The 24,333-nt window shown below is 33.4% G+C and overlaps 5 protein-coding genes across 5 annotated transcripts; 4 read left to right on the top strand and 1 right to left on the bottom strand.

Moving 5' to 3' along the window:
* The first annotated feature begins 1,215 nt into the window (after positions 1-1,215).
* On the top strand, positions 1,216-2,897 carry LOC145608609 (zeatin O-glucosyltransferase-like). The gene has a single exon (XM_081664224.1). It carries the CDS (start codon positions 1,226-1,228, stop codon positions 2,639-2,641), a length of 1,416 nt encoding a protein of 471 aa, XP_081520350.1. The 5' UTR covers positions 1,216-1,225; the 3' UTR covers positions 2,642-2,897.
* Positions 2,898-3,954: 1,057 nt separating this feature from the next.
* Positions 3,955-6,906, top strand: LOC145608304 (transmembrane emp24 domain-containing protein p24delta7-like). The gene is made up of 4 exons (XM_081663920.1): positions 3,955-4,244; positions 5,136-5,345; positions 6,333-6,409; positions 6,529-6,906. The coding sequence occupies exons 1-4, from the start codon at positions 4,032-4,034 to the stop codon at positions 6,671-6,673; spliced, it is 645 nt and encodes a 214-aa protein (XP_081520046.1). The 5' UTR covers positions 3,955-4,031; the 3' UTR covers positions 6,674-6,906.
* Positions 6,907-11,964: 5,058 nt separating this feature from the next.
* On the top strand, positions 11,965-15,407 carry LOC145609418 (uncharacterized). The gene is made up of 2 exons (XM_081664908.1): positions 11,965-13,115; positions 15,108-15,407. Exons 1-2 carry the CDS (start codon positions 12,111-12,113, stop codon positions 15,192-15,194), a joined length of 1,092 nt encoding a protein of 363 aa, XP_081521034.1. The 5' UTR covers positions 11,965-12,110; the 3' UTR covers positions 15,195-15,407.
* Positions 15,408-16,610: 1,203 nt separating this feature from the next.
* LOC145606887 (zeatin O-xylosyltransferase-like) lies at positions 16,611-17,711 on the bottom strand. The gene is made up of 3 exons (XM_081662727.1): positions 17,707-17,711; positions 17,105-17,546; positions 16,611-17,021 (listed from the first exon to the last, which is right to left on the bottom strand). The coding sequence occupies exons 1-3, from the start codon at positions 17,709-17,711 to the stop codon at positions 16,611-16,613; spliced, it is 858 nt and encodes a 285-aa protein (XP_081518853.1).
* Positions 17,712-18,051: 340 nt separating this feature from the next.
* LOC145609417 (zeatin O-glucosyltransferase-like) lies at positions 18,052-19,791 on the top strand. Its single transcript, XM_081664907.1, has one exon. The coding sequence runs from the start codon at positions 18,169-18,171 to the stop codon at positions 19,594-19,596; it is 1,428 nt and encodes a 475-aa protein (XP_081521033.1). The 5' UTR covers positions 18,052-18,168; the 3' UTR covers positions 19,597-19,791.
* Positions 19,792-24,333: the final 4,542 nt, after the last annotated feature.

Raw genomic sequence — 24,333 nt, 5'->3', positions numbered from 1 at the left:
TGTAGAGCATCAATATTTTTCCAATGAAAAATCGAGAAAAAACTATTTATAATAACACAAACTTTTAAATAAAACGGATGTTCAGTAAATTACTGAACATCCGTTATAAAGGGACAATAAAATGTGCAAAAGTTACACTAAAACGCACAAAAGTTACCCTGACATATATAATATTTATTTATGCTTTATTGATAAATTTGACAAAAGTGATACTAAATTTGACAAAAGTGACAATAAATCTGACAAAAGTGTACCTGATATACAGTAAATTACTGAAAACCGGGTGTATACAAAAGTTTTCCTTAAAATAAAGACAATAGCCATCACTAACCCACACGGAACCTAATGTATAGAAAGTTTACAATAATTGGCCACTTGAAACAAAAGCACATACAAATTTACTATTATAATTAACGGATGATTACCAGAGGTAAAATAATAAGGAAAATTAATAAAAATAATCCAAACTATTATCTACCTTATCAAATTAATCCCAACTAAGCTTTAAATAAAATAATCCCAACTGTTAGGAGTTCTTCTCAAATTAGTCTCTCTTACCTACAACTTGTAATACCGGTTAACGTTGTTTTTTTTTTTTTGATACAATTAACTTTTTATTTATTTAATTTAATTATTGTCACCATCATCACCTGCCTAAACCTCAGCCATAACCACCAGCCCCAAATAAAATAATATGTTGGCATGTTGCTCATATTACATATTACCTAATGAATAGGTTAATAAAAGTCTCATACTAATTTGAGGAGGGACCCTATATTTGGGATTATTTTGATTTAAAACATATGTAGTAGTTGTGATTAAAATGAGAAGGAAATTAATAGTTTGGATTATTTTTGTTAGTTTTTTCAAATAATAATCAATCAAATTTCTATAATTGATGATCTATTTAATTTTAGGATTACTACTTTTAGTTAGCACATTCAAAAATGACGACTAAATTGGTGAGATATATTAAATATAGAAACCGACCATCAATTTTCTACATATGTGTGAATTATGATAATGACTACCAACATAAAACACAATATTAAAACTTCTTACCAGCATTTTAGACTCATTAAAATAAGACCGCGTAATTGCTGTCTGCTGGCGGCTGCTGTTGAACGCATCAAGGCAAACCACTTTGTGTGCTGCCCAAGTTGTAAACAATATAAAACTACATTCCTCCAGCTCCAAGTTCAGCCAACCAAAATTTGAGCCAAAAATGGATAACCAAAATAACCCAAAACAACTTTCTCAAGTTGCAGTGGTGATGGTACCACTTCCAGCACAAAGCCATCTCAATCAACTCCTTCATCTCTCTCAAGTCATTACCTCCTATGGAATACAAGTTCACTTTGCTGGATCGGCGAGCCACAATCGCCAAGCAAAGCTCCGTCTCCATGGTTGGGACAAACAAAGTTTAGCTAAAATCACTTTCCATGACTTCCAACTCCCTCCTTATGATACCTCACCTCCGGTTCCTTCAAACATTGGCCACGCTATTCCTTTTCCAACACACTTTTATCCACTTTTCGAAGCTGCTACGCACCTTCATGAACCGGTTTCTCAACTCTTACACCAAATCTCAACTATGTACGGGAGAGTCATTGTTATTCATGATATCATGATGGCTTCTGTGGTCCAAGATGTAAAATTCATCCCAAATGCTGAATCCTACAGTGTGCTTCCCATTTCTGCTTTTACCTATTTCTTAGGTGTCTGGGAAAGCATATCTGACAAACCTTTTCAGCTAGATTTAGAAGATATCCCAAATTGCATTCCCTCCAATGAAGGGTGCACTCCACCAGAGATTGATAGCTTTGTTGCTAAGCAATTCAAATATTTGGGAATAGAGTCCGGAATGATCTACAACACTTCAAGACCAATAGAAGGCAGATATGTCGAACTGTTGGAGAAGCTATCAGCAAATGCTGAGACAAAACATTTTGTACTTGGACCTTTTAATCCAGTGGAATTGAAAAACGAAAGTGGATCACAGAGACATCAATGCTTAGAATGGCTGGATGAACAAGAGAAAGATTCTGTGATATACATATCTTTTGGGTCATCAACATCACTGAGTTACGAGCAAATCATGGAATTGGCAATAGGGTTGGAAAGAAGCGGGCAGAAGTTTGTATGGGTACTTAGAAACTCAGATACAGGTAATATCTTTGCAGAAGGTGAAGTAAGGAGGCCTCAACTACCCGAAGGATTTGAAGAGAGAATGAAAAACAGAGGAATTGTGGTAAGAGACTGGGCACCCCAGCTAGATATTCTAGCCCATCCGTCAACAGGTGGATTCATGAGCCACTGCGGGTGGAACTCAATCATTGAGAGTATCAGCATGGGGGTGCCCATTGCAGCATGGCCTATGCATTCTGAGCAGCCAAGGAACGCCCTATTGGTGACAGATGTTTTAAAAGCAGGTACATTAGTGAGGGATTGGGCACACCGTGCTCAGTTAGTAACATCAACTACTATAGAGAATGCAGTCAAAACATTGATGGCTACGAAGGAAGGAGAGAAAATGAGGGAAAGAGCTGCAGAACTGGGTGAAGCTGTTCAAGAATCACTTGCTAAAGGCGGGGCTGCTCAGTTAGAAATGGAATCTTTCATTGCTCATATTTCGAGATGACCATTCTATGAATAAGCCTTCACCCCCACAACTCCAGAAAATTAGAAGATGTTACCAGGCATGCCCTTGACATACACATTGAGAAAGAAGTACGAGTATAACTTATCTACATGTTTCAACAACAGAGAACATGGATACTGCACTTACAGGCTTACTACTCAGTAACACATATATTCTTGATGTAATTTTCAATAAATGTTTATTGATCAAAGTACTTGGTATAATAAACTTTCTTTACTTGATAGGTTTCAATTCACATTATTAATCTTACAGAAATTGTATCATATTTTATCATGCATTAACTTTCTCGCGTTTCTAGGGAACCCAAACCAACCTTGCTTAAATTTACCTTTCTAAGATCTGAAACTAAAATAAGAAATTCAGTGTGGTAGCCTTAAAATAAACTGGGAATTTCAATTTTACAAGGGAAGCAACAAGCCAATAAACAACCACACAACCCAGATCACCAACAAGGCAACAACAGAAACAGGAACATAAAATTAATCACACCCACCCATGGCAATGACCAAAGGGTTAAGGGTATTAAAATAAAATGGTACTCGTTACGTAAGTAAGATATATCCATCATAAGACAAGTAAAATCAACTACTCCGTATTATTGTTTTTTCATGAACAACTAGCTATTACTCGTATGTCGTACGGGAAATCAAGGATCCCACTTGTTTGGAGTAAGAAACGAACCCTTTTTCCAGGGGAAAAACGAGGGCTTCCAGTAGAGCATGTTATATACACCCGGGTGTACCGTACATCTATAAGTGTTTTGTTCTCATTTTAATGATTGTTTATTATTTAATCATCAAATGAAGAGCAAAACTAACTTTGGGTCAGTTGGATATACGGAACACCCGAGTGTATATAACAAATTCTAATTGAATATTACTAGTGTACTTAAAGTTAAATTAAAGTTTTTCTTTGGGTAATCCATCGGAATTTCCGTCAAGTGGACCCAACACTCACACTTTCCCTACATTTTTATTCCTCTCTCCCTCAATTCTCCCCATTTTCTTAAAGGAAACACCATGAAATCAAAGTTGAATCACGCAAATTGCGCCAATTATCAGTAATTAACAAATAAAAACATGACACAATTATCAAACTACAACCATTAAAAGGCAACAGAAATTAGCAAGCGAACCTTAAGGTGACGGCAATAACATAAGCTGATGAAAACTTCAACTCCACTTCCTATAAAAATGGTAAAAAAAATTAATAACTCAACACTTAATAAACAAATAAAAATGGAATTATTTCTTAAATCACGGAATAACCTGAATTTAACTCTGAATTTCTTAACTTTCTTCAAATCACCACTTTTCAATCATCTTAATCGAAAAAATAAAAACAAAAACCCTAGAAATTAAAGACAACCATGCCCAATTTCATAATTGAAATTCTTGTAATGCTATGGGTCGTTTTGAGTTCAAATTTTAGTGAAGCGCTGCGTTTTGAGGTGTCATCGGGAGCAACAAAATGTATATCGGAAGAGATAAAGCACGACGCCATGACAGTAGGGAAGTACAAGGTTATTAGCCCCATTGATGATGGTCACCCTGTTCCTGACAATCACCGTATTACTGCTCGCGTAATTACCATCCCCCCTTTTTTTACCATCCCCTTATTTTGCTTTGTCTCTCCTAATCTATTTATCTTTTACATAATTACCCCTCAATTTTAAGTTGTTATGCACATAAATATTGTACAAGTACAAAGTTTTATCAAAATGATAGGGTGAGATATATTAAATTCTTGATATCTAAAATAGAATAGGCCCAAAAACAATAAGATCTAACAAAGGGGGTAAATTGACTTGAAGCATAATCTAACAATAACATAGGTTGATAAATTGACTGGATGCATCATGAACATTATGCATCCTAGTGTACCATATAATTTGATGTAGTGGAGGACTGTAAAAAAAAGTTAAATTATGTGAAGTGACTCGGTGAGTAATATTCATTGCTTGTATATACGTTGTATGACTTGTATCACATCATGTGTGGCAAATTGTTTTTATACATAGGCCCCTTTTTTTATATATATATTTTATATATACTCCGATGTATCGGACAAGGAACTAACCAAAAGTTAGTATTTGCTCTTCATTTGATGATTGAATGAAAAACATTTATCTAAATAAGAATAAAATGCTCGTGGATGTACCCAGGTGTATATAACAATATCTCCCTTTTTTTCACTTTCTTGCAAAACTCTTTTAGTTCAAACGTTTCACTTCAATTTAGTTCAGTAAAGTTTGTTTAAATCAGTTCAATTCATTTTTTATAAGAATTTTATGTTAGAAACTACCTAATAAAAGACAAGTTTGGTAGAGAAACTAACTAATTATCAAATTCTTGTAAGAAATTAACTAATAAAAAGTACAATGTTGTAAAATACTACATCTAGTCAGAATTTCACCGTTCAGCCTATTTTTTCGGCATTGACCTATGTCTAAACACCAGTAAATTTGATGCAGGTGACATCACCACGAGGCAACCATTACCATTACAAAGATGTAGTAGAATCGGGCATCTTTGCATTCACAGCAGCTGAAACTGGGGATTATATGACTTGCTTTTGGGCTCCATATAATAATCCTCCATCCAAAATTTTAATTGATTTTGAATGGAAAACAGGGATTGACGCTAGGGATTGGTACAATGTAGCACGTAAAGGTCAAATTGATGTAAGTTTCCCCTTTTCCTTTCCTAAACGAGTTTGCTTGTATATAATTATCGTATGCTTTATAAAAATTTACCGTTGATTTAATGCTTACATCCTTATGGGAGTAAACAATTTTTTTGTTATCAATACAAAAATAAAAAAAAAAAAATCCAACCTACATATGAAAGTATATGACTATTTTTTCGTGATTAATTAACAATTTGTGATGTACTTTACTTATTTATTGGAACTCACTAAAAGCAATAATGTATTAATTATTATCATAGTTGCTTGTAAACAAATTTGTAAATGCAATGAGGGCCTTATAGGTGTTTTATTTGCCTATGTTAATATCAGTTGTCAATTTATGAGATAATATTTCCTTAGAAGATTAGGTAGTTATAAGTCATTGTAGCTTTGGATCGGATAAACTGATAATAAATATTTTTAGTATATATTTTATAAGTTTTGTAGATTTTCATAATATCCTTAAATTTTAGAATTATGCCACTATACAACAATTGTATTCCTTGTTGAATAATATCTTATGGATCACATGTTGCATGTATTTACCTTATAAGATTTCATGGTATCAAAGCATATTGTTTTATCTCTAGTGATTTTTTTTATTCCTTTTTCCATCGCAATATTAGTGATGACATACTATTGAGTATAAACTCTAATACTATGGGCTTGGAAGATCACCAATTTAGAGTGTAATGGTGTAGGAAATGGGCAAAAACATTGTTTTGATAAAAAAAATTAAGAGACTAAATAATGCCAGAACTATTCAGTATGATATGTGAGGTGCATCTCAAATGGAGTTGCTATCACTTCCCTTAACCTTTGTTTTGTTCCTAAAGGCATGTGTAAGGTTACTGATACAATAGTATATTTGATCTTCATCCCTAAGTACGTAATAAACTTGAATTTGATAAATGTTTTTGAATTAAAGTACAACATGTAACTCTTACTTGTCCTTGGGACAACTCTCCTACCACCCTTGTAGTTAGTGGACGTTGAGCTAAGGAAATTGTACGACAGTGTGAAATCCATACATGAGGAGATGTTTTACCTTCGTGAAAGGTGAGAGCTAACATTGTATTTCCATTTTCTCATCTTGTCCTTATTATTATTAATTTTTTTAATCTTAAAAAGATTATATTAAAAAATTAATCTTCTATTCATTCTTGTTTTGGTTGTAGGGAAGAAGAAATGCAACTATTGAATAAATCTACCAAATCAAAGATGGCAACCTTCAGTTTAGTTTCAATCATCCTTGTCCTATCTGTAGCTGTATTACAATTGTGGCATCTTAAATCATATTTTGAGAGGAAGAAGCTTCTTTAATTAAATTTTATAATCAATGTATGAGGTGTAAACCTTTTATATACCTTTTTTTTTTCTTTTTTTCTTTTTTTTTTTCAATTTTCAAGTCGAGAAAACACGTAGGCCATCATAATTTTTATGTGCAGTACAAAATTTTCGAACATTTGAGCACATTTATCTAATTGTCTAATATTTCTTTACTTTTATTTAATTCTATCGATTTAATTTATTTCTCTAATCATAAAACGCTAATAGGTTTATTGTAGATTTTAAAAGGAAACAAAAAAAATTGACCTTTCATATCTATAAACATTTCTAAAATTTTTTATATAGGCTATAATATAATGTTCAATGCCATATTATTAGAGATTAAAACATATACAAAGTACTAAAAGATAAAAACTTATCAAAGCAAATTGAACAAAAGTTGAAATACAAATTGAACAAAAGTTGAAATACGATCATATTATCTAACAATCCTAACATTGTGAATGCATTGCTAACGTTTCTTATCTTGTCTTTATAAACTACATTACATTTTTCTCTCAACATTCCCCTCTAACTACATTATTTCTTAGAATACCTTTATATTCACTTTCATCTTATTTTATTACTAATCGACTTTTAGTTAAAATTTTGGTTCAACCCGATTTTTTCCCTAAAAACTTTTCTTTCTGGACCAAGTTAGTGGGTTTGGGCAGAACTGTTTCAACTCGAAGTTTGCCCTGACTTGACCTGAATGCTTAGCCCAAGATCACACGAATTTTTAGACAAAGTCTGGTCAATGATCAACTCTAATAAGAGGTAAAAAAAAACCTATGTGACATCTTGCATAATAACATTCTCTCTATTAATTATATAGAAAAATGGATTTGCCATTACTTTAATATCAGATCTTTTTAATCAAAGTAATCAGTTGTGATTAACAGGTTTCTTTAATTTAAAGAGATCTCTTTGTCTACTTTATAGTCTTGCTAATAGGATTGGCTAGCAAGATTAGCCCTACATCTTAAGACTATACATGACATCAACAAATCACTTTTAAATTGTCTTAAGATAAGACTTCACAAAGGTCATGTTTGGGAGAAAGCTTATTGGGGGTATATTACCTTATTTGACTAACTTTAGCGGATTGATCGACTAGTCAAACAAGCTAATACAAGTGTTTGGTAGTAAGCTTATTGAAAGAGCTTATTCCACTAAATAAGCTCTTTTTGAAAAAGCTCATTTTCGGAGCTTTTTCATTTAGCTTATTCATTTTATTATTGTGAAATGACACTTATAACCTCATTTAATTTAAAATCCTATCTAAACTACGTACCTACCCTACAATTAGCTTATTGGTCATTTCACATACTCAATCACCTTTAAGCTATTAGCTATTTACCAAACACTTTTATAAAACTAGTTAATACAATAAGTTAGTCAAATAAGTTAATAAAATCAACTAGTTAAAATCAGCTTCAGCTTTCAGCTTTCTCCCAAACAGGGCCAAAATTTATGCATTTATGAAGCAAAGTCTTAACAAAGTCTTGAATGGAGTCTTGAAAATTCAAGACCTAACTTAAGACTCATTTTCATACTTTATACACTGTATTTTGCCTATATATGTATACCAAAGTACAATGTTTTTTGAAAATGTTATTGTTAACAATAATTTGATTAGACTTTATTGAAACAAATGTAAAGTGTAAATTTAATTGCAATTGATTGTTGTATTTATTTTTATTGATAAAATTGTTTGTTGTTTTTTATAAAGTATTTGCTTCTTTATTTTCCATTTCTTTTGTTGTATTTTCATCTTAAGTATTCTATATTTTCTACTGCATTATTATTTTTATTATCAAATTAAAATTATTAAAAAAAAGTATATTTTACGGCTATGATATTATGTATATATATCACAATATTCATGTAATTTCATTATTATTTATAATTTTGAGTGGTTTGATATTATTTTGGCAAATTTGTAAGAAAAAACCTTTTAAATGCACCTCTCATTTCGTCTAAAAGTTTATGGCATTAAGAAAGTTTATTTTCTTATAAATAGCTGAAAAATAATAGGCAAATTTGCCAAAAAAAATCTTTTAAATGCCCCATTTTGCAAAAAATGGGTTTTCTTCTAAATGAGAGGACGCCATCTTTTAAATGCCCCATTTGCAAAAATAAACTTTCTTAATGCCATAAACTTTTAGACTTGAATACAAATAATGATTATGTTTGTGAGGTATTGGTTTCATATTATCTAGTAGAAATTGTAGAAGCCACATTTCCGCTGCAAGAGCTCTAAAAGTAAGATATGTAATTTATGACACCATTGCAAATTATACTATTAAAATATCATATATAAAAAAGGAAAATAAAATAGTACGTACATTAAGAAAAATCAAATGAGTTTGAGGAATGAAGATCTAAATTTAGTTGAATCTTAAAGAGTCTTAACATAATTATAAAAGATTAAAAATTATTAAAATACGATGTGACACGGGGAAAAAAAAATTTGAAGACAAGACATTTTTTTTTATATACTTTTAAATGTTTTAATAAAGTTATGAAAAAAATAGAAAATAAGTATAAGAAAATGATTATTGTTTAATTCTGATCCTTTAACTTTTTCTTGAAACTTTTTAACCCTTTAACTTAAAATATCTCAAAAATATAAAAATTATATATCATATTAAATGTTAAATTTAAACATTCTAGAAGTGTTATTCATAATTTTAAAAGCACCTATTCAGTCTATTATTGTCTTTAAGGGGTTTTTGGACCAAACTTAACCAAAAAAGCAACTTTTTTTAAAAAATATATGGTCTCTAGACCATATTGGTTATTGTCAATCCGATTCGGATCATTTGTAGATTTGGGGCTTATTTGGTACACACACACATATATTATACAGGAAGTAATCCTAGAGGATATCATATTACATGGAAAATTACTTCCCACTTACAATTCTTAGGAATTTTATAATCTAGTTTGGTTTGAAACAAGAGAATTTGAAGTTTCCATGAATTTTGATTGGCTAAAAGGGATGTGATAATATATTTCTCATGTTCAGTGGGAAGTTCAAATTTCCTTGATTTTGTATTTCCTCCTTTTTTTCACATTCTATTGTCAACCAAACAACCGCCACTTTGCAAATTTCCATGAATTTCAATTTTCTAAAATTTTCAAATTTCCATGAATTTCAACCAAACAAATAGTTGGATTGATTTTTGAACAACTAAAAAGTTCTAGTGAAACCAATACACTTATTCATATGCTTCGTTCAATTAGATTATTAACATATTGACAGGTGTATCATATTGTTTTTTTTTTATTGGGTCATCAATTATAAAACAAAGGTATTAATTCCAAACAAGACTTATATATAGAATAAAGCAATAACCACTTACATATTCTTTTCCCTCGCTTTAAGTAAGGGGTGTTAAATACTGCCGTCCAAATTTATAGTCACCACCATTATTTCAAGCAAACTGACAATCTCGCCCTTACTAACTTTATTTCCCATTTTCTTTTTGTAATATTAGTCCATCAACCACAACCGTGTCAACCAGAACCTTTTATACCAGACAACCACAATGACGACGAAAGTCGACGAGAAATGGATGGTGATCGAGGTAGCTTGACGGAAAACGAACTAGAGGTCAACCAGAGCTCCATGGTAACCGGTTTTGGGCTCCAGTTACTATGGTCAACTAGATGTCAAAATCGGTGACCATCTAGGTAACTAACAAGAGGTCAAATCGGTTATCAGATGCCAAAACCGGTTAGCGTGGATGGTAATCGGAGCCTATTTCAAAATGTCATCAGTTTTCTTGAAAAAAAAAAAATTCAATGTGGTGGTTGGTAACCGGAGGTGAAAACCGTTTACCAGCTGCTGTCAACCGGATTTGATCATTGGTTAACGGTACTGGTAACCGACCCCTTATTGCATAAAAAAACAAAAAAAAAAATCTAGAAACTACTTACCTCCTTTCCACCCATTCCGCCGCCGTTGCTACCTAAGTCCGCACCGCCTCCAACGCCAATTGCTTTCCAGTAAACCTCAAATATGTGGTTGTGTGGTAAAAAAGGTGGGTGATTGGTGTTTAAGGAGAGAGAAAAAAATAAGGGTGAAAAAATGGGTTAGGGTTTAGTAAGGGAAAGATTGTTAGTTTGCTCGAAATGATGACGGTGTCGATAAAGTTGTATGGTGGTATTTAGCATTTTGCTTTAGGTATCCCACCCACATTATTACATAGGATATTTTTCCATTATTCTTTTCTCTCTCCACTAAATTCTAGATTACATTGAACTTTGATAAAGTGGATACAAATGATTTGTTTAATTTGTTGATGCATTCAAAACACTTTTTAATTCATTCCAAGTTAATATTAAACAAATTAGTGCTTTTCATGTATAATAAAAAATAGGTAATTATTTTTCCAATTTAAAAAGTCGAGCATCGTGTCATATTATGAGATGTGATAAAGTTTTACCGTGGCTGTCAGCTTGTCACTGGCCTATCAAGACCCTCCTACTTTATCAAGACTTGGGACTAGCTGCGGGAAACCCTCGTCCTCCTTTCAATAACTATATACTAAAAGACACACCAGCAATGACACGTGTCAATTTCTGGTGTGTCCTTAGTATTTTTATTTTTATTTTTTAAAAAAGCAATCCTTTTATAAAAGTTTTATATTTAAGAAAATTATTATATACAATAATAATTGTCATAATTAATTAAAGATCTTTTACATTCTATAGATGGGTTCACAACTATTATAGGTATGAGTTTTGGCAACATTACCATATAATTATTTTTAAAAAATGCAATCTTTGTGAATTTTTTTTAAGAATGTATAATCTTAAGAATATACTAGACAAGAATAATTACTAAATTAGGGAAAAAAAAAACCTATACACTTTATACATTAATTGTAAAAAATAAAAAGGATACATCAATTTTGTCTTTGAAAAATTAAAATGACGGGCAACAAATTAGTCGAAAAAATGAATGTTAGTGAATGATTATAAAAACGATCGCTAATTACCGATCGACCGTTTTTAAAATCAGTCATTCGACATAATTAAGATATACCGTGCATGGCACAGGACCTAACCTAATTGATTAAAATAACCGACTCCACTTATGAGATCAAGACTTTAATTAATTGATTGATTGAAAAAGCCGAGCATAGCTTAGATTAACTAGTGGTTAAATAAAGCAAAGATGTAGAGGCCACGACATAGTTGACATCCCCTTCCCTTAAAAAATAGTCATTTATTTATATTTATAGTATTTATTTTTGGAAAAAAAAAAAAAGAAAAAAAAAAAACTCTCCGCACCATACAAATCATACAACTCTCATTCACATCCCTCCTATTTATTTATACACCCTTCAAAAAAAGTCCAATCAATTGCACAACCAAAAAAACCAGATCTCAATTACCAATCAATCAACCCCAAGAAACGATGTCGTACTACCCAAGAGGCAGCGGTGGCGGAGACTACGACGGCGATGACTTCGAAGAATACGATCCAACCCCTTACGGCGGAGGCTACGACCAAGCACTCACCTACGGCCGTCCTCTCCCTCCTTCCCATGAGACTTGCTACCCTCCTTCCTCCTCCGGCAGCGATGGCGGAGGCATTGACTACGATCGTCCTCATTACTCATCCTACGCCGAGCCATCCGCTTACGGCGAGGAGGCTCAGGAGAATGAGTACAAGAGCTATGCCCGCCCCAGCTCTCGCCCGCCGATCACTTACGGCGGTACACCCCAACCCGCTCCCGCTTACGGAAGCGGGTCGGGGTATCAGCCCCACCTTCCCCAACCTGGCTATCATCAAGGTGAGGGGATAGGTGGTGGCTCGGAATATGGTGGGAGACCTCAATATGAAGCACCCACCTCTGATTATGGATCTGGGTATGGTAGGAAACCTGAATATGAAGCACCCACCTCTGAATATGGATCTGGGTATGGTAGGAAACCAGAGTATGAAGCTCCAACTTCGGAATATGGATCTGGGTTTGGCAGGAAACCTGAGTATGAAGCTCCGGCGCCAGAATATGGATCTGGGTATGGGAGAAAGACCGAGTATGAGGCTCCGGCACCGGAATATGGATCTGGGTATGGGAGAAAGGCCGAGTATGAAGCTCCGGCACCGGAATATGGATCTGGGTATGGGAGAAGGACTGAGTATGAAGCTCCGGCACCTGAATATGGAAGGACTGAGTATGAAGCTCCGGCTGCGGAATATGGATCTGGGTATGGGAGGAGGACTGAATATGAAGCTCCGGCACCGGAATATGGATCTGGGTATGGTGGAGGAAGGAGTGAGTATGAGAAGCCTAAGTATGGAAGGGAGGAAGGAGAAGGATATGGTGGATCTTCTTATGGTAGGACTGAGTATGAGAAGCCTAAGTATGAAAGAAAGAGTGATGATGAGGATGAAGGCTATGGCCGCAAGGAATATGTAAGCAGCTCATTTACTCTAAATTTCTGATTTTATCTCGTGTTTGAGAATTCAATTTTGGTTCTATTCCTGTGTTATATTGTGATCTTGTTGATATGATAAGCAGCATATATCTAGAATGTAGCCGCTAGTCTTACATTTTAAAGAAATGGTTGATTATGATCATGGTTCTCTAAATAGTACATGATCAAGGATAGTAACATAATTGCAGTATTCAAAAGTCAATTACCAATGTTAGGAGCATAGATGTAGAATATAGAACATGAATAGAATTTTAGCCATGAACATTAAGTTAGTTAGCCATTGATGAATGTAGTATCATAGCGAAGTTGACTTGAATAAACATTGCTTAGTGACCAAACGCACATAATAGAGTTGAATGTAGTATGGTAATGCTTATCCTATAATCACAATATGGACCATATATTTTGGTAAGAGTTGCCTGCAGTTTCAGGCGAGTCTAGTGTTTGCATTTTAATATGGATTAGGATGATGATAACTGAGTGTCCTTGAAGGATTGTCTTGATGATGAATATGTCCTTGTTCACTGGCTGTGCTTCTTCCTTTTGTACGTAGTAAGTCCTTAACAGCCTAATTACACCTCCTTGAGACACTGACATTTCTTGCCCCATATCTGTTGCAAAATTAGTACAGTATATATTTAAGCAATTTATTTCGGGATTGGATGAGACTATGAGAGTCCCAATATATTGACAATTAAAGATCTTGTATGGCGTAGTCAATGAATATGTGATAATTTTAAGTGATTGTCCTGTATCATTGTTGGGTGATTGTAGTAGATTTTATACAACTGCCAAAAAAGTAATAACTTTAGCTTCACTCTTTGCTTTCTTGAAGACCACCTGCTTCTCTACATTTTGGTTCATCTAGTGATATTTATTCCTTGCTTCCTTGTCACTTAGACAGTTAGACCTATGATTCCAGGCAGCTTGTGGTGCACACCCATTGGGATGTGCAAGGTTCCTTCTAATGTGTGTGTGTGTGTGTGTTTTCTTTTTACATAAGTATTAATTCCTCTGTCTTTTAGGTTTGTATTTCAGAATGTTTAGTCGAAGCTCTAACGTTTTTAAAATATACTTTATTTTACAATACATGCACCATATTGACTTTTTAGCTTGCCCACGAGGCCACGATACAACTTTGATAAGTAAGTCAACTATGTAGTTGAAACAAAAATTTATAGTTTATATATTGAAATATAATCTACATTAACCTTCAACAATTAAAATATTGATATTTACTTTTCATATTAGCCATAAAACGTGGTCAAAGTTGGTCTATAAATAATTAAATAGTGTTAAAAGTCAAAGTGGTACATGTATTGTGAAACGGAAATAGTAGTAAGTAATTTTGGTGTGGTAATGGACTTTTCCGGAATATTATAACAGTACTTGAAAGTTTTGCTGTGATTCTGCACATATTTTGGTGAAGCCTGTCATTAATTAAAACTGCTTTTCGTGTTATATGATTTGAATGACGAGATTTTAATGCATGAATTTTACATTTAGTCAAATATACCCTCTAAATGTTTATTTACTTATTTATTCTCAATAATGTTAATTGGTTGTTTTTTTTAACTCTTAAGGGTAGTGTGCAGACATTTATCCCCTTAAAAAAAAAAAAATATTTGTTTACATATTCTACTCTCTAAACATGGTTAGCTATGGTGCACGCGAGCCACCCTAGTGACATTAAAAAACACTAAATTCTCCTTGTTGAAAAAAATGTGGCCATAATTAGGATCAAATTTTATTCTGGTGGATTTTAATTGTTTAGTTGATATTTTTTGGGTAACATGCTAAAATATTGTGCTGAACTTATGTGGTATGATTCTATCTATCCTTGCTTCCCCTCATGACTGCAAAATTAGATGTCTTAATCTCAATTTAGTCAATAACATTTAGTTAAACAATGTATTGGATTTTTTCAAATGTGGACACTCTCATGATCGTATTCTTTAAAATTTGGCAGGGTCACAACGATTCTGATGATGATGATGAGAAGCGTCATCAGAAGTATCACCACCACCACGAGCGCAGGCACCATGATGAGGACTGATATGATTTATAGTCTAAGTTATTCTCCCCCATCTTTATCCTTTGATATTAAAATAAGGGGTTGAGGCATTGAAAGTGTTTGGCGTATAGCATACCTGCTGCTTTATGTTTTCTTGTATGGTGGCTCCATGGGCCTGTGTTATTCTATTATGTATTACTGAAACAAAATTCCTGTGTGCTTTCTAGTGAATGGAGTTTATGTTGTTTTTGTCTATTGAAACATTATTTAGCTCAATTTCCTGGTTCTATTTTCTTCCTGTTTCTTATTCATGAACATGAAAACAGTACCAAAGGAAACAATGGGTGATCATCTTTGCGGCCATTTGAAAAAGAAAAATTGTAGTATTCCAGGCCATGATTCTTGTGTAGCTTTAGTGTCTGTATACACCAGTTGCAGAACAAATCTTGCTTCCTGTTTACACATGAGTATCCTCAGTGAACTTAGAGCTGTCTGTTTTGACATCAGTACTATAGCTGCAACCTGCTGCTTGGTGATAATGTGGCCAATTTCTTGTGTTTGGATGAGAGAAATAGAGTATGTGCTGGATGAACTATAAATTTAAGTTATCTGATGCATTGGCACAGAGATGATGATATGAATTTAATGCAGTCAATATTCTGTGTTTGGATTTTATAATGTGCTGGATGAGCTATAAATTTAAGTTATCTGATATTCTGATGCATTGGCATATATGAACATGAATGGTGTTAATATTCTGTGACTATTAACCTGAACTATAAAACCTAAAATATTAAAGGCTCCTTTGTCTAATGGATTGGTACAGAGGTGCTGATTTGTCTGACGCACTGGTACATCGTTGATGATATGGACATCAGCCTGGTTGGTTTCTAAAGTTTAGAATTTGGCAAGGCACAGGTACATCCTTATTTTTGTACCAATAATCTAAGTTTTACTTTCAGAAGCTAGAAACATAGAATTGAAGTAATGTGGGGGAAAAAAAAAAGACTGCAACCTTTCTGGCGTTTTATGAGTTTAATTTACCAGATACCAATACCATGATCAAGAAAACCATATTAAAACATTCACTGATGAATAAACATGTCCTCATAAAATTATCTATGTTTTCTTTTGCTGAAGCATGTTTAGCTAGATGATTGTCTGGTGATATGAGCTATGAAAGAACACATTTCTGAATGAGCAGCACCACCTTTAGCAAGTGATCCTCGAACAGCATCACCAAGGTCAGTTGCTCTTTTCCTCATCTGCTGTCCTTCCTCTGTAGCCATCAATGTGCTAACTGTGTTCTCTATAGTGGTTGACATTACCAACTGATCACGGTGTGCCCAATCCCTCACTAGTGTACCTACTTTTAGAACATCTGTTACCAAAACAGTGTTCCTTAGCTGGTCAGAATGCATAGGCCATGCTGCTATGGGCACTCCCATGCTGATACTCTCAATTCACGAGTTCCACCCACAGTGACTCATGAACCCACCCGTTGACGGATGGGCTAGAATTTCTAGCTGTGGCACCACTGCTACCACAATTCCTCTGTTTTTCACTCTCTTCATACCCTTCTGGTAGCTGAGGTCTTCTCTCTTCACCTTCTGCAAAAACATCAACTGTATCAGAGTTTCTGATTACCCATACAAACTTTTGCCCGCTTCTTACCAAGCCTATTGCCAATTCCTGATCTGCTTGTAACTCAGTGATGTTGATGATCCAAGATACGTGTATCACTGAATTTTGCTCTTGATTGTCCAGCCATTCTAGACACTGATGTTGTTGTCTTCCACTTCTGCTATTAAATTCTACTGGATTAAACGGTCCAAGTACAAAAGGTTTTCTCTCAGCATTTGGTGATAGCTTCTCAAACAGTTCAACATATTTACCTCTACCGGTCTGGATGTGTTGTAGATCCTTCCGGTTTCCGGCCTTAGCAATTTTACTTGATTTGTTGAAAACCTGGCTATCTCTTCATTGGAGGGAAGGCATTCTGGGATATCTGTTGAATCTAGCTGAAAAGCTTTCTCAGCAATTTTTTCCCAGAAATTTAAGAAAAGGGTAAAAGCAGAAATAGGAATCAAACAGTAGAGCTCAGCATTTAGGATAAATATTACATCTTGCACTACTGAAGATATTACAATATCATGAACTACAATGACTCTCCTGAACACAGTTGAAAGTTGATGTACGAGTTGAGAAACAGGCTCACGGAGGTGCTGTGCAGCAGCTTCGAAAAGTGGATAGAGGTGCGTAGGATACAGATTAGAGTGGTCGGGCTTAGAAGGAGTCGGATGTGAGGTATAGGGAGGGAGTTGGAAGTCATGGACATGGATTTTAGTTAAACTATCAGGGTCCCAACCATGGAGACGAAGCTTTGCTTGGCGACTAGAGATATTGTCGGATAATTAAAGAAAAAAAAGATATAGTGGGATTATAGTTTATTAGAGCACCCATCCACAATGACGAACTACATCCCTTATAGCTTTAGTTTCTTTTTTTTTTTTTTTTTTTTTTTTGTTAGTTCCTTATAGCGTTAGCTTGTTACATCATTTTTTCCAAACTATATCAATTTAAGTTACAATATCCACAATGATAAACTATGTATTACCTTGAATGATAAAATGATTCTTGACTTACTTAAATAGTTAAGATTGGGACTATGTACTGTGTAAGATAGGTTATATATTTAAATTCTTCTACCTTCATTTTAACTTGTATTTATTGGACAAAGATAAGTGTACGAAAGGGCAAGCTAGAGTCGTATAAAAGTTGACAAGTTCGTTGTCATCATGAACCATCAAGATCTGGCCTACAATATTCATAATTTTAACTTTATATTCTGGCACCAAATTGTAGTAGATTGCCTGAATGATCATAATTTAAGTAGCTATTATAAAATGACACAAGTAATGTGATATTAGGAAATAGAGAAACATAAAGCCAAAACTCCTTCAGCTGTAAACATTATCCTTCCAAAAACCCACCACCAAAACTTAACCACAAAAAAATGAACACCCAAAATGGGAACCTTGAACACCCAAAAGTGGTAGTGGTAATTGTACCACTACCAGCTCAAGGCCATCTCAACCAACTCCTCCACCTCTCTAATCTCATCACCACTTATGGGATTCCGGTCCATTACGCTGGCTCCGCCTCCCACAACCGTCAAGTGAAGCTCCGACTCAATGGGTGGGACTCAAAAACCTTATCAAAGATTCATTTCAATGACTTTGAACTCCCTCCTTACTACTCACCTCCTCCAAACATCGACCAGTCTAACCCGTTCCCAAAACACTTGCAACCTCTTTTTGAGGCTACGATGCATCTTCGAGAACCCGTTTTTCACCTCATGGAACAACTCTCCGTGAAGTATAATCGAGTAGTCGTCATTCATGACAATAGTATGGCTTACGTTGTCCAAGATGTTAAGCTTATTTCGAATGGTGAAGCGTATAACTTTATTCCTGTATGTGCTTTCACCTATTTCACTAGTGTATGGGAAAGCATACCCGAGAAAGAGAAACCATTTCGGGTAGACACAAATGATATTCCCGAATGTATGCCTTCTAAATTAGATGACTGCATTTCAGAAGGGATGCTAGAATTCCTGCTGAAATTCACGAAATGTTTGGGGTTCGAATCTGGGTGGCTCTACAACACCTCGAGACTGATTGACGGAAGATATGTTGAATTGTTGGAGAAGCTATCTTCAGCAAAGGGAAATAAGATTAAGCATTATGCATTAGGGCCGCTTAATCCCGTCGTTGTCAAAAGTAGTGAAAGTGGCAAAAGCAGAAATCATTGCCTTGAATGGCTAGACGAACAAGTGAAGGGTTCAGTGATATATGTATCCTTTGGGTCGACAACATCATTGACAGATGATCAAATCGAACAGCTGGCAAACGGGTTGGAAAGATGCGGGGAGAAGTTTATTTGGGTGCTCCGAAGAGCGGATCCAAATGATGTTTTTGCAGAAGCTGATAGAGTCAAAAGGCCTGAACTTCCTGCAGGTTATGAAGAAAGAATAAAAGACAGAGGAATAATAGTGAAAGATTGGGCTCCGCAGCTAGAAATCTTGGCTCATCCATCAGTTGGCGGGTTCATGAGTCATTGTGGATGGAATTCATGTATGGAAAGTATAACTATGGGTGTGCCGATTTTGGCCTGGCCTATGCATTCTGATCAACCGAGGAACTCATATTTTGTGACCAGTGTGCTAAGGATTGGTGTATTAATAAGAGATTGGGAACACCGCAATGAGATTGTGAAGTCGAGTGAGATAGAAAATGCTGTAAAAACATTGATGGCTTCAGAGAGAGGAATGGAGATAAAGAAAAGAGCTAAAGAATTAGGAAAAGCAATTACAGGATCAGTTGCTGAAAGTGGTGTTTCCTGTTTAGAGAGGAATGATTTCATTGCGCATATTTCTAGATAACTTTTTATCTTTTATCAGCCTTGTTTGAATTGCTGTCGTCTAAACTTTATTTAAGGTCATTTAAATAAGGCTTTATTCTTTTAGTATGGTTACATTATTCCCATAATTGTAGACTCCACTAAAATTTGGTTAGTTAAACAAATTGACTATGAATGTTCAATTCCATTTAGTTAACAAAATCATTTGGTTTGGATTGATTCCATATTTCCATGTATTTTTTGTTCAGGTTATGTTCATTCATGTCTTACTTATCTCAATTAATCTGTTTAAAAGTTACTCCGTATAATAAAATGTTGTCACTTTTATCCTTGGGTTGGTTTGCTCCAAATCATACTGTTTCGGGTAAAAACAATGGGACCTTGCCGAAGGTCCAATGAGGTGGTGAAGACTGGGCTCGATCCAAGTGATGGTGGACCGAGGGTTTCCTGCACAGCGAGCACACGTAAACTAGCCTCGGGGGTGTTGCCGAGGAAGGCCCCTCCGATGCTAAAGTTAGTACAATGTGTAGAGAGAGAAAGCTATGCAAGAGAATTAATTGCTTGAGGCTTTGTTGTTCTGTTTTCAAATGTAACATTGAAGGCTTTTATACCTTGGCATATGTGAGAGATGTGGGCCTGGACCCAATTGACTTGCCTTTGAGAACTGGTCTTGACTTTAGCATGGGCTGGAGAGTTGAACCTTGACCTTGGGCTTTGGATTGGATCATTTAATGACTAGGCCCAATTGGACTAAATTGGACCCATACACATACCATTTAATTTGAAATAAATGGTATAGTTACTTTATTTTGAGTATAGTATAGATTTGATTGTGGTAGTCATATTTCAAACGACCACTATATATATATAAAATTTTCATTAAAAAAAACAAAAGCAAAATAGTAGTAATATATTTTGTCTTGCTGACTCTTTCGTTATATTTCATGTTTCATTTCATTATATAGGCAAAAATAAGAAGATACGGAGTAATAGATATGTTTCTGTTGTATTTTATCTATGCTAATTTTTAATACAATATTTTTTCTTTTATTGATTAAATTTAGTGAAATAACGGTGCATGGCATGGGACATAATCTAGTTAAGAACTATATTTAGGATCACTAAAAATGGAAATGGAAACTACATTTAAAGACGCAGGAGTATTGGGAGGAGAATTGTCTTTTAATATTGTCTTTGAAGATAAGAAAGCTAAGCTATAGTCCTACAGCCAACTCTTTTTTTTTTTGTAAGCACTAACAAAAAGTTTGTCAAAAATTGGACTTTGATAGATGGTTACTACATAAACTTTTTGTAGACAAAAGCTGTGGAGACTTAGGGCCTAATCTCATTGACTGAACTCAGCTGAACTGAACTGAATTGAGCTGAGCTCAGCTAAACTGAACTGAACTAAAATGAATATTTTATAAGAGAAGGAAATTAGGAGCTGAACTAAACTAAACTCAGCTGAACTGAACTAAACTGAATTTCAACGTAAGAGAACAGGCCCTTAGCTTTTGTTTAGTGGAAAATCAAAATCCAATCATGCATTGCATTATATATGTGTGTGAATGGGCAATATAGATTTATAATCTAATAAATAAATTAATTTTTAAAAACTTTTTACTCCGTATTTCAGTAAAAATATGATAATAGTACAAATTTGGAGTCCTTTCCTTCAATAATGCTCCAATTACTTCCAATTCCATAAATACAGCTAAACTTTCACAATTTCCCAATCTACTGTCCACGTCACCATATAAGAATTGTCCATGTAAAAAACTCCATCTCAGAAAAATTGTCCATGTAAAAAACTTACAAAACAGATAAATTTTATACATCAAAGAAAATTTAACCCCAAATCATTTTGGGACTAAGGTTTTGGTGTTGTTGAAGAGAAATTAAAAAATCGAAACAAATTAAAATTAAAATCGAAAAATAACAAAATATAAACTGAAGTGAACTAAGAAATTAAACGATTTAAAACGAAAATTATAACTCAATCTAAACCGAAATTGGATAGAACAATGTTAAACAAAAAATAAATAAAATAAATAAAATTATAGTACAATGTAATGAAAATTAAAACAAAAAAATAAAAATAAAAAAACTAAAATCAACACTACACAAAATCGGGAAAAAGTAAACAAAATGGAGTGGTTTCCACAAATAATGCTAAAATTAAACATAAACTAATTCCTTATATGCATCAATCTAAAAATTAATTATTCAATGTATAACGCCCTTGTAGGCGTGGTTTCGAGCTTCGGTTTTATTTTTTTGCCAGAGTAAAACTGTTAATGGTGATGACAATTTTAGTTATACGATTATTAGAACCTCTACTGATATTAGCAATTTTAAGGAAATGAAGTATATATCGTAAAGTTGAGAGGAAACTCAAAATAGTGTTTGAGTGATTATATGTGAAAATATTGGTAAGTGAAAACTGCTAATAATAATAATAATAATAATAATAATAGTAGTATTGTAAAAAGAGTAGAAAAGAGTACATAATAAAGTAGCTATTGTAAGAGAAAAAAAATGATAAAATGAAAGAGAGTGTATAAAAGTGTTGAACATATTATGAAACAAACAAAAACAAAAATTGTTGTAAACCTAATAGATGTTAAATTTTGGGAGTAGAATTGTCGTCTTTGAATGAATACCGTCGAGAGTTAGGTTTTGTTTAGTAGAAAAACAAATGAATTGACAATATGGAATTAAAATCTAACAAATTAATTTTTGTATAAACTTTTTTAATTCAGTAAAAATATGCTAATACTCCCTCCGTGTTTTTTTTAAGTCATATTGACCGGCACATAGTTTTAGGCAATTTAATTGACTTAAATAAAATAAGAGGTAAGTGGGGTAGTGGAGTATTAAAAAATTGTTAAAGAAAGATAGTAGGGTTAATAGTTTATTGAAAAGTAATGAATGTAAGAGGAAAGATATAATAAAAAAGTAGTAGTGGGTTTGGGTGGGGACCATGAGAGGATAGAGATATAATATTTTAATGTATTGTTTTGCCAAAAAAGAAAATGTATTACTTAAAAAAACACGGCCGGAAATGGAAAATATATCACTTAAAAAAATACGGAGGGAGTAGTATACCAAATTTGACGATTATTCTTTATTTCATAGTTCACAGTAGGCAAAAATTTGTCATGATTTTATGTAACTGATCACTAACATTGCAAATGACGCATTCAGTGAGGTCATTAGTCAAAACATAAGGACAAATTCGGATCCTATGTTTCAAATCTTCAATGTTTGTACAATAATACAAGTACAACATATAAAAACATTCCAAAACCAACCTTAAAAACTTTAATTTATTATTAAAAATAAAAGAGGGAATAATCTTTAGTAGTAACTAGTAATTGGTCTTGGATGTAAAAATTTTGAAGTTGTGGTGAATTAGTCCTCGACATTTAACAACTCATCCTTCAATTATACTTGTATAATAAACATTATGGAGTATTGTTATAATCCTTTTTAAATCTATCAAGTTCCACTATTAACTTGTTCTTTTGGACTTATTTTCAGTGCAGTTCAATTTTGTTTAATTCAGCTTAAAAGAATAAAATCTAATATTCGTTAGTTTTGCCTACTCGTATATACTTCAATTTATCTTATCTAGTACACTAGTAGTGAATAGACACCATGCATTCAGATCTAGCCTACAAATGACAGTTGCATGCAATTGCATGTATAAAAATGAAACTTCTTGTTTAGAGCAAAGTTGTTGAGGCATGTTTTTGTTTGAAATTGCCTAACTGATCACTAAGGACACTAGCGTTGCAAATGACGCATTCAGTGAGGTCATTAGACAAACATATAGACAAAACACCTATGTTTGTTAAATAATAAAAGTACAATATAACATCCCAAACCAACCTCCAAAACTTTCCTGTCAAAAAAATGAAAACCAAATTCACAATGAACAATACTCTTAGGAGACGTTTAGTTTGAACCAAAAAATAAATATGAGGATGAGAAATAAATTATTTGAACCTTTATCTTTTGATTTGTTTGTTACTTTGTTTTAGTAATGAAAAAAAAAATCACTTTAACTTAATAAGAGGACAAGAATATGTGTTTCCTTAATTAGGTTTTAGGGAGTTAACAAATAAGTTAAAATCAATACTCCTAGATAATGGTAATTGATACGTAAACCTTCTAAATTCTAACTAAACACTTGATAATGATAATGATGTAATTGAATTCAATTCATTTTCCATCATAAGAAAATACCCTTACCAAACATACTCTTTAAGAGTGAAGTAATATAAAATAAAAATAAAAAAATAATTTGAAAAACTTTTGTTAGTCACTATCTTAGGCCCTGTTCTCTTCACCTTAATTTTGCTGAACTGAAATTATTTTTACTGAACTGAAATTATTTTTGCTGAACTTAAATTATTTTTACTGAACTTAAATTAATTTTACTGAATTGAAATTATTTTTGTTGAACTGAAATTATTTTTATTGATTTTCTATTATAATTCCTCTTTATAGAAACAAAATTTTACTGAGCTGAATTTATTTTTTACTAAACTGAAATTATTTTTACTGAACTGAAATTAATTTCATTGAACTGAACTTATTTTTACTGAACTAAAATTATTTTTACTTAATATTATTTTTTTAAGGTGAAAAGAACAGGGTCTTACTTTGTATTATTTTATTCACCATTTGACGACTACAAAATTAGAATTATTCAAGTAAACGTAACTTTCGCATAACATTATTTTTTCAACAA

The sequence above is a fragment of the Chenopodium album genome, chromosome 23 (genome assembly GCF_948465745.1).
Source record: "Chenopodium album chromosome 23, dcCheAlbu1.1, whole genome shotgun sequence".
In the NCBI taxonomy this organism is placed as follows: domain Eukaryota; kingdom Viridiplantae; phylum Streptophyta; class Magnoliopsida; order Caryophyllales; family Amaranthaceae; genus Chenopodium; species Chenopodium album.
This window is presented reverse-complemented; position numbering and strand designations above follow the sequence as displayed.

What these genes read in the sequence shown, in the direction of transcription:
- LOC145609417 (XM_081664907.1), top strand. Translation starts at nt 18,169, where the DNA reads ATGAACACCCAAAATGGGAACCTTGAACACCCAAAAGTGGTAGTGGTA.
- LOC145606887 (XM_081662727.1), bottom strand. An exon ending in CCAGGTTTTCAACAAATCAA is followed by an intron (nt 17,022 to 17,104) that starts GTAAAATTGCTA and finishes CTGTTTGAGAAG; the next exon opens with CTATCACCAAATGCTGAGAG.
- LOC145608304 (XM_081663920.1), top strand. Translation starts at nt 4,032, where the DNA reads ATGCCCAATTTCATAATTGAAATTCTTGTAATGCTATGGGTCGTTTTG. An exon ending in CACGTAAAGGTCAAATTGAT is followed by an intron (nt 5,346 to 6,332) that starts GTAAGTTTCCCC and finishes CCACCCTTGTAG; the next exon opens with TTAGTGGACGTTGAGCTAAG. An exon ending in ATGTTTTACCTTCGTGAAAG is followed by an intron (nt 6,410 to 6,528) that starts GTGAGAGCTAAC and finishes TTTTGGTTGTAG; the next exon opens with GGAAGAAGAAATGCAACTAT.
- LOC145609418 (XM_081664908.1), top strand. Translation starts at nt 12,111, where the DNA reads ATGTCGTACTACCCAAGAGGCAGCGGTGGCGGAGACTACGACGGCGAT. An exon ending in GCTATGGCCGCAAGGAATAT is followed by an intron (nt 13,116 to 15,107) that starts GTAAGCAGCTCA and finishes AAAATTTGGCAG; the next exon opens with GGTCACAACGATTCTGATGA.
- LOC145608609 (XM_081664224.1), top strand. Translation starts at nt 1,226, where the DNA reads ATGGATAACCAAAATAACCCAAAACAACTTTCTCAAGTTGCAGTGGTG.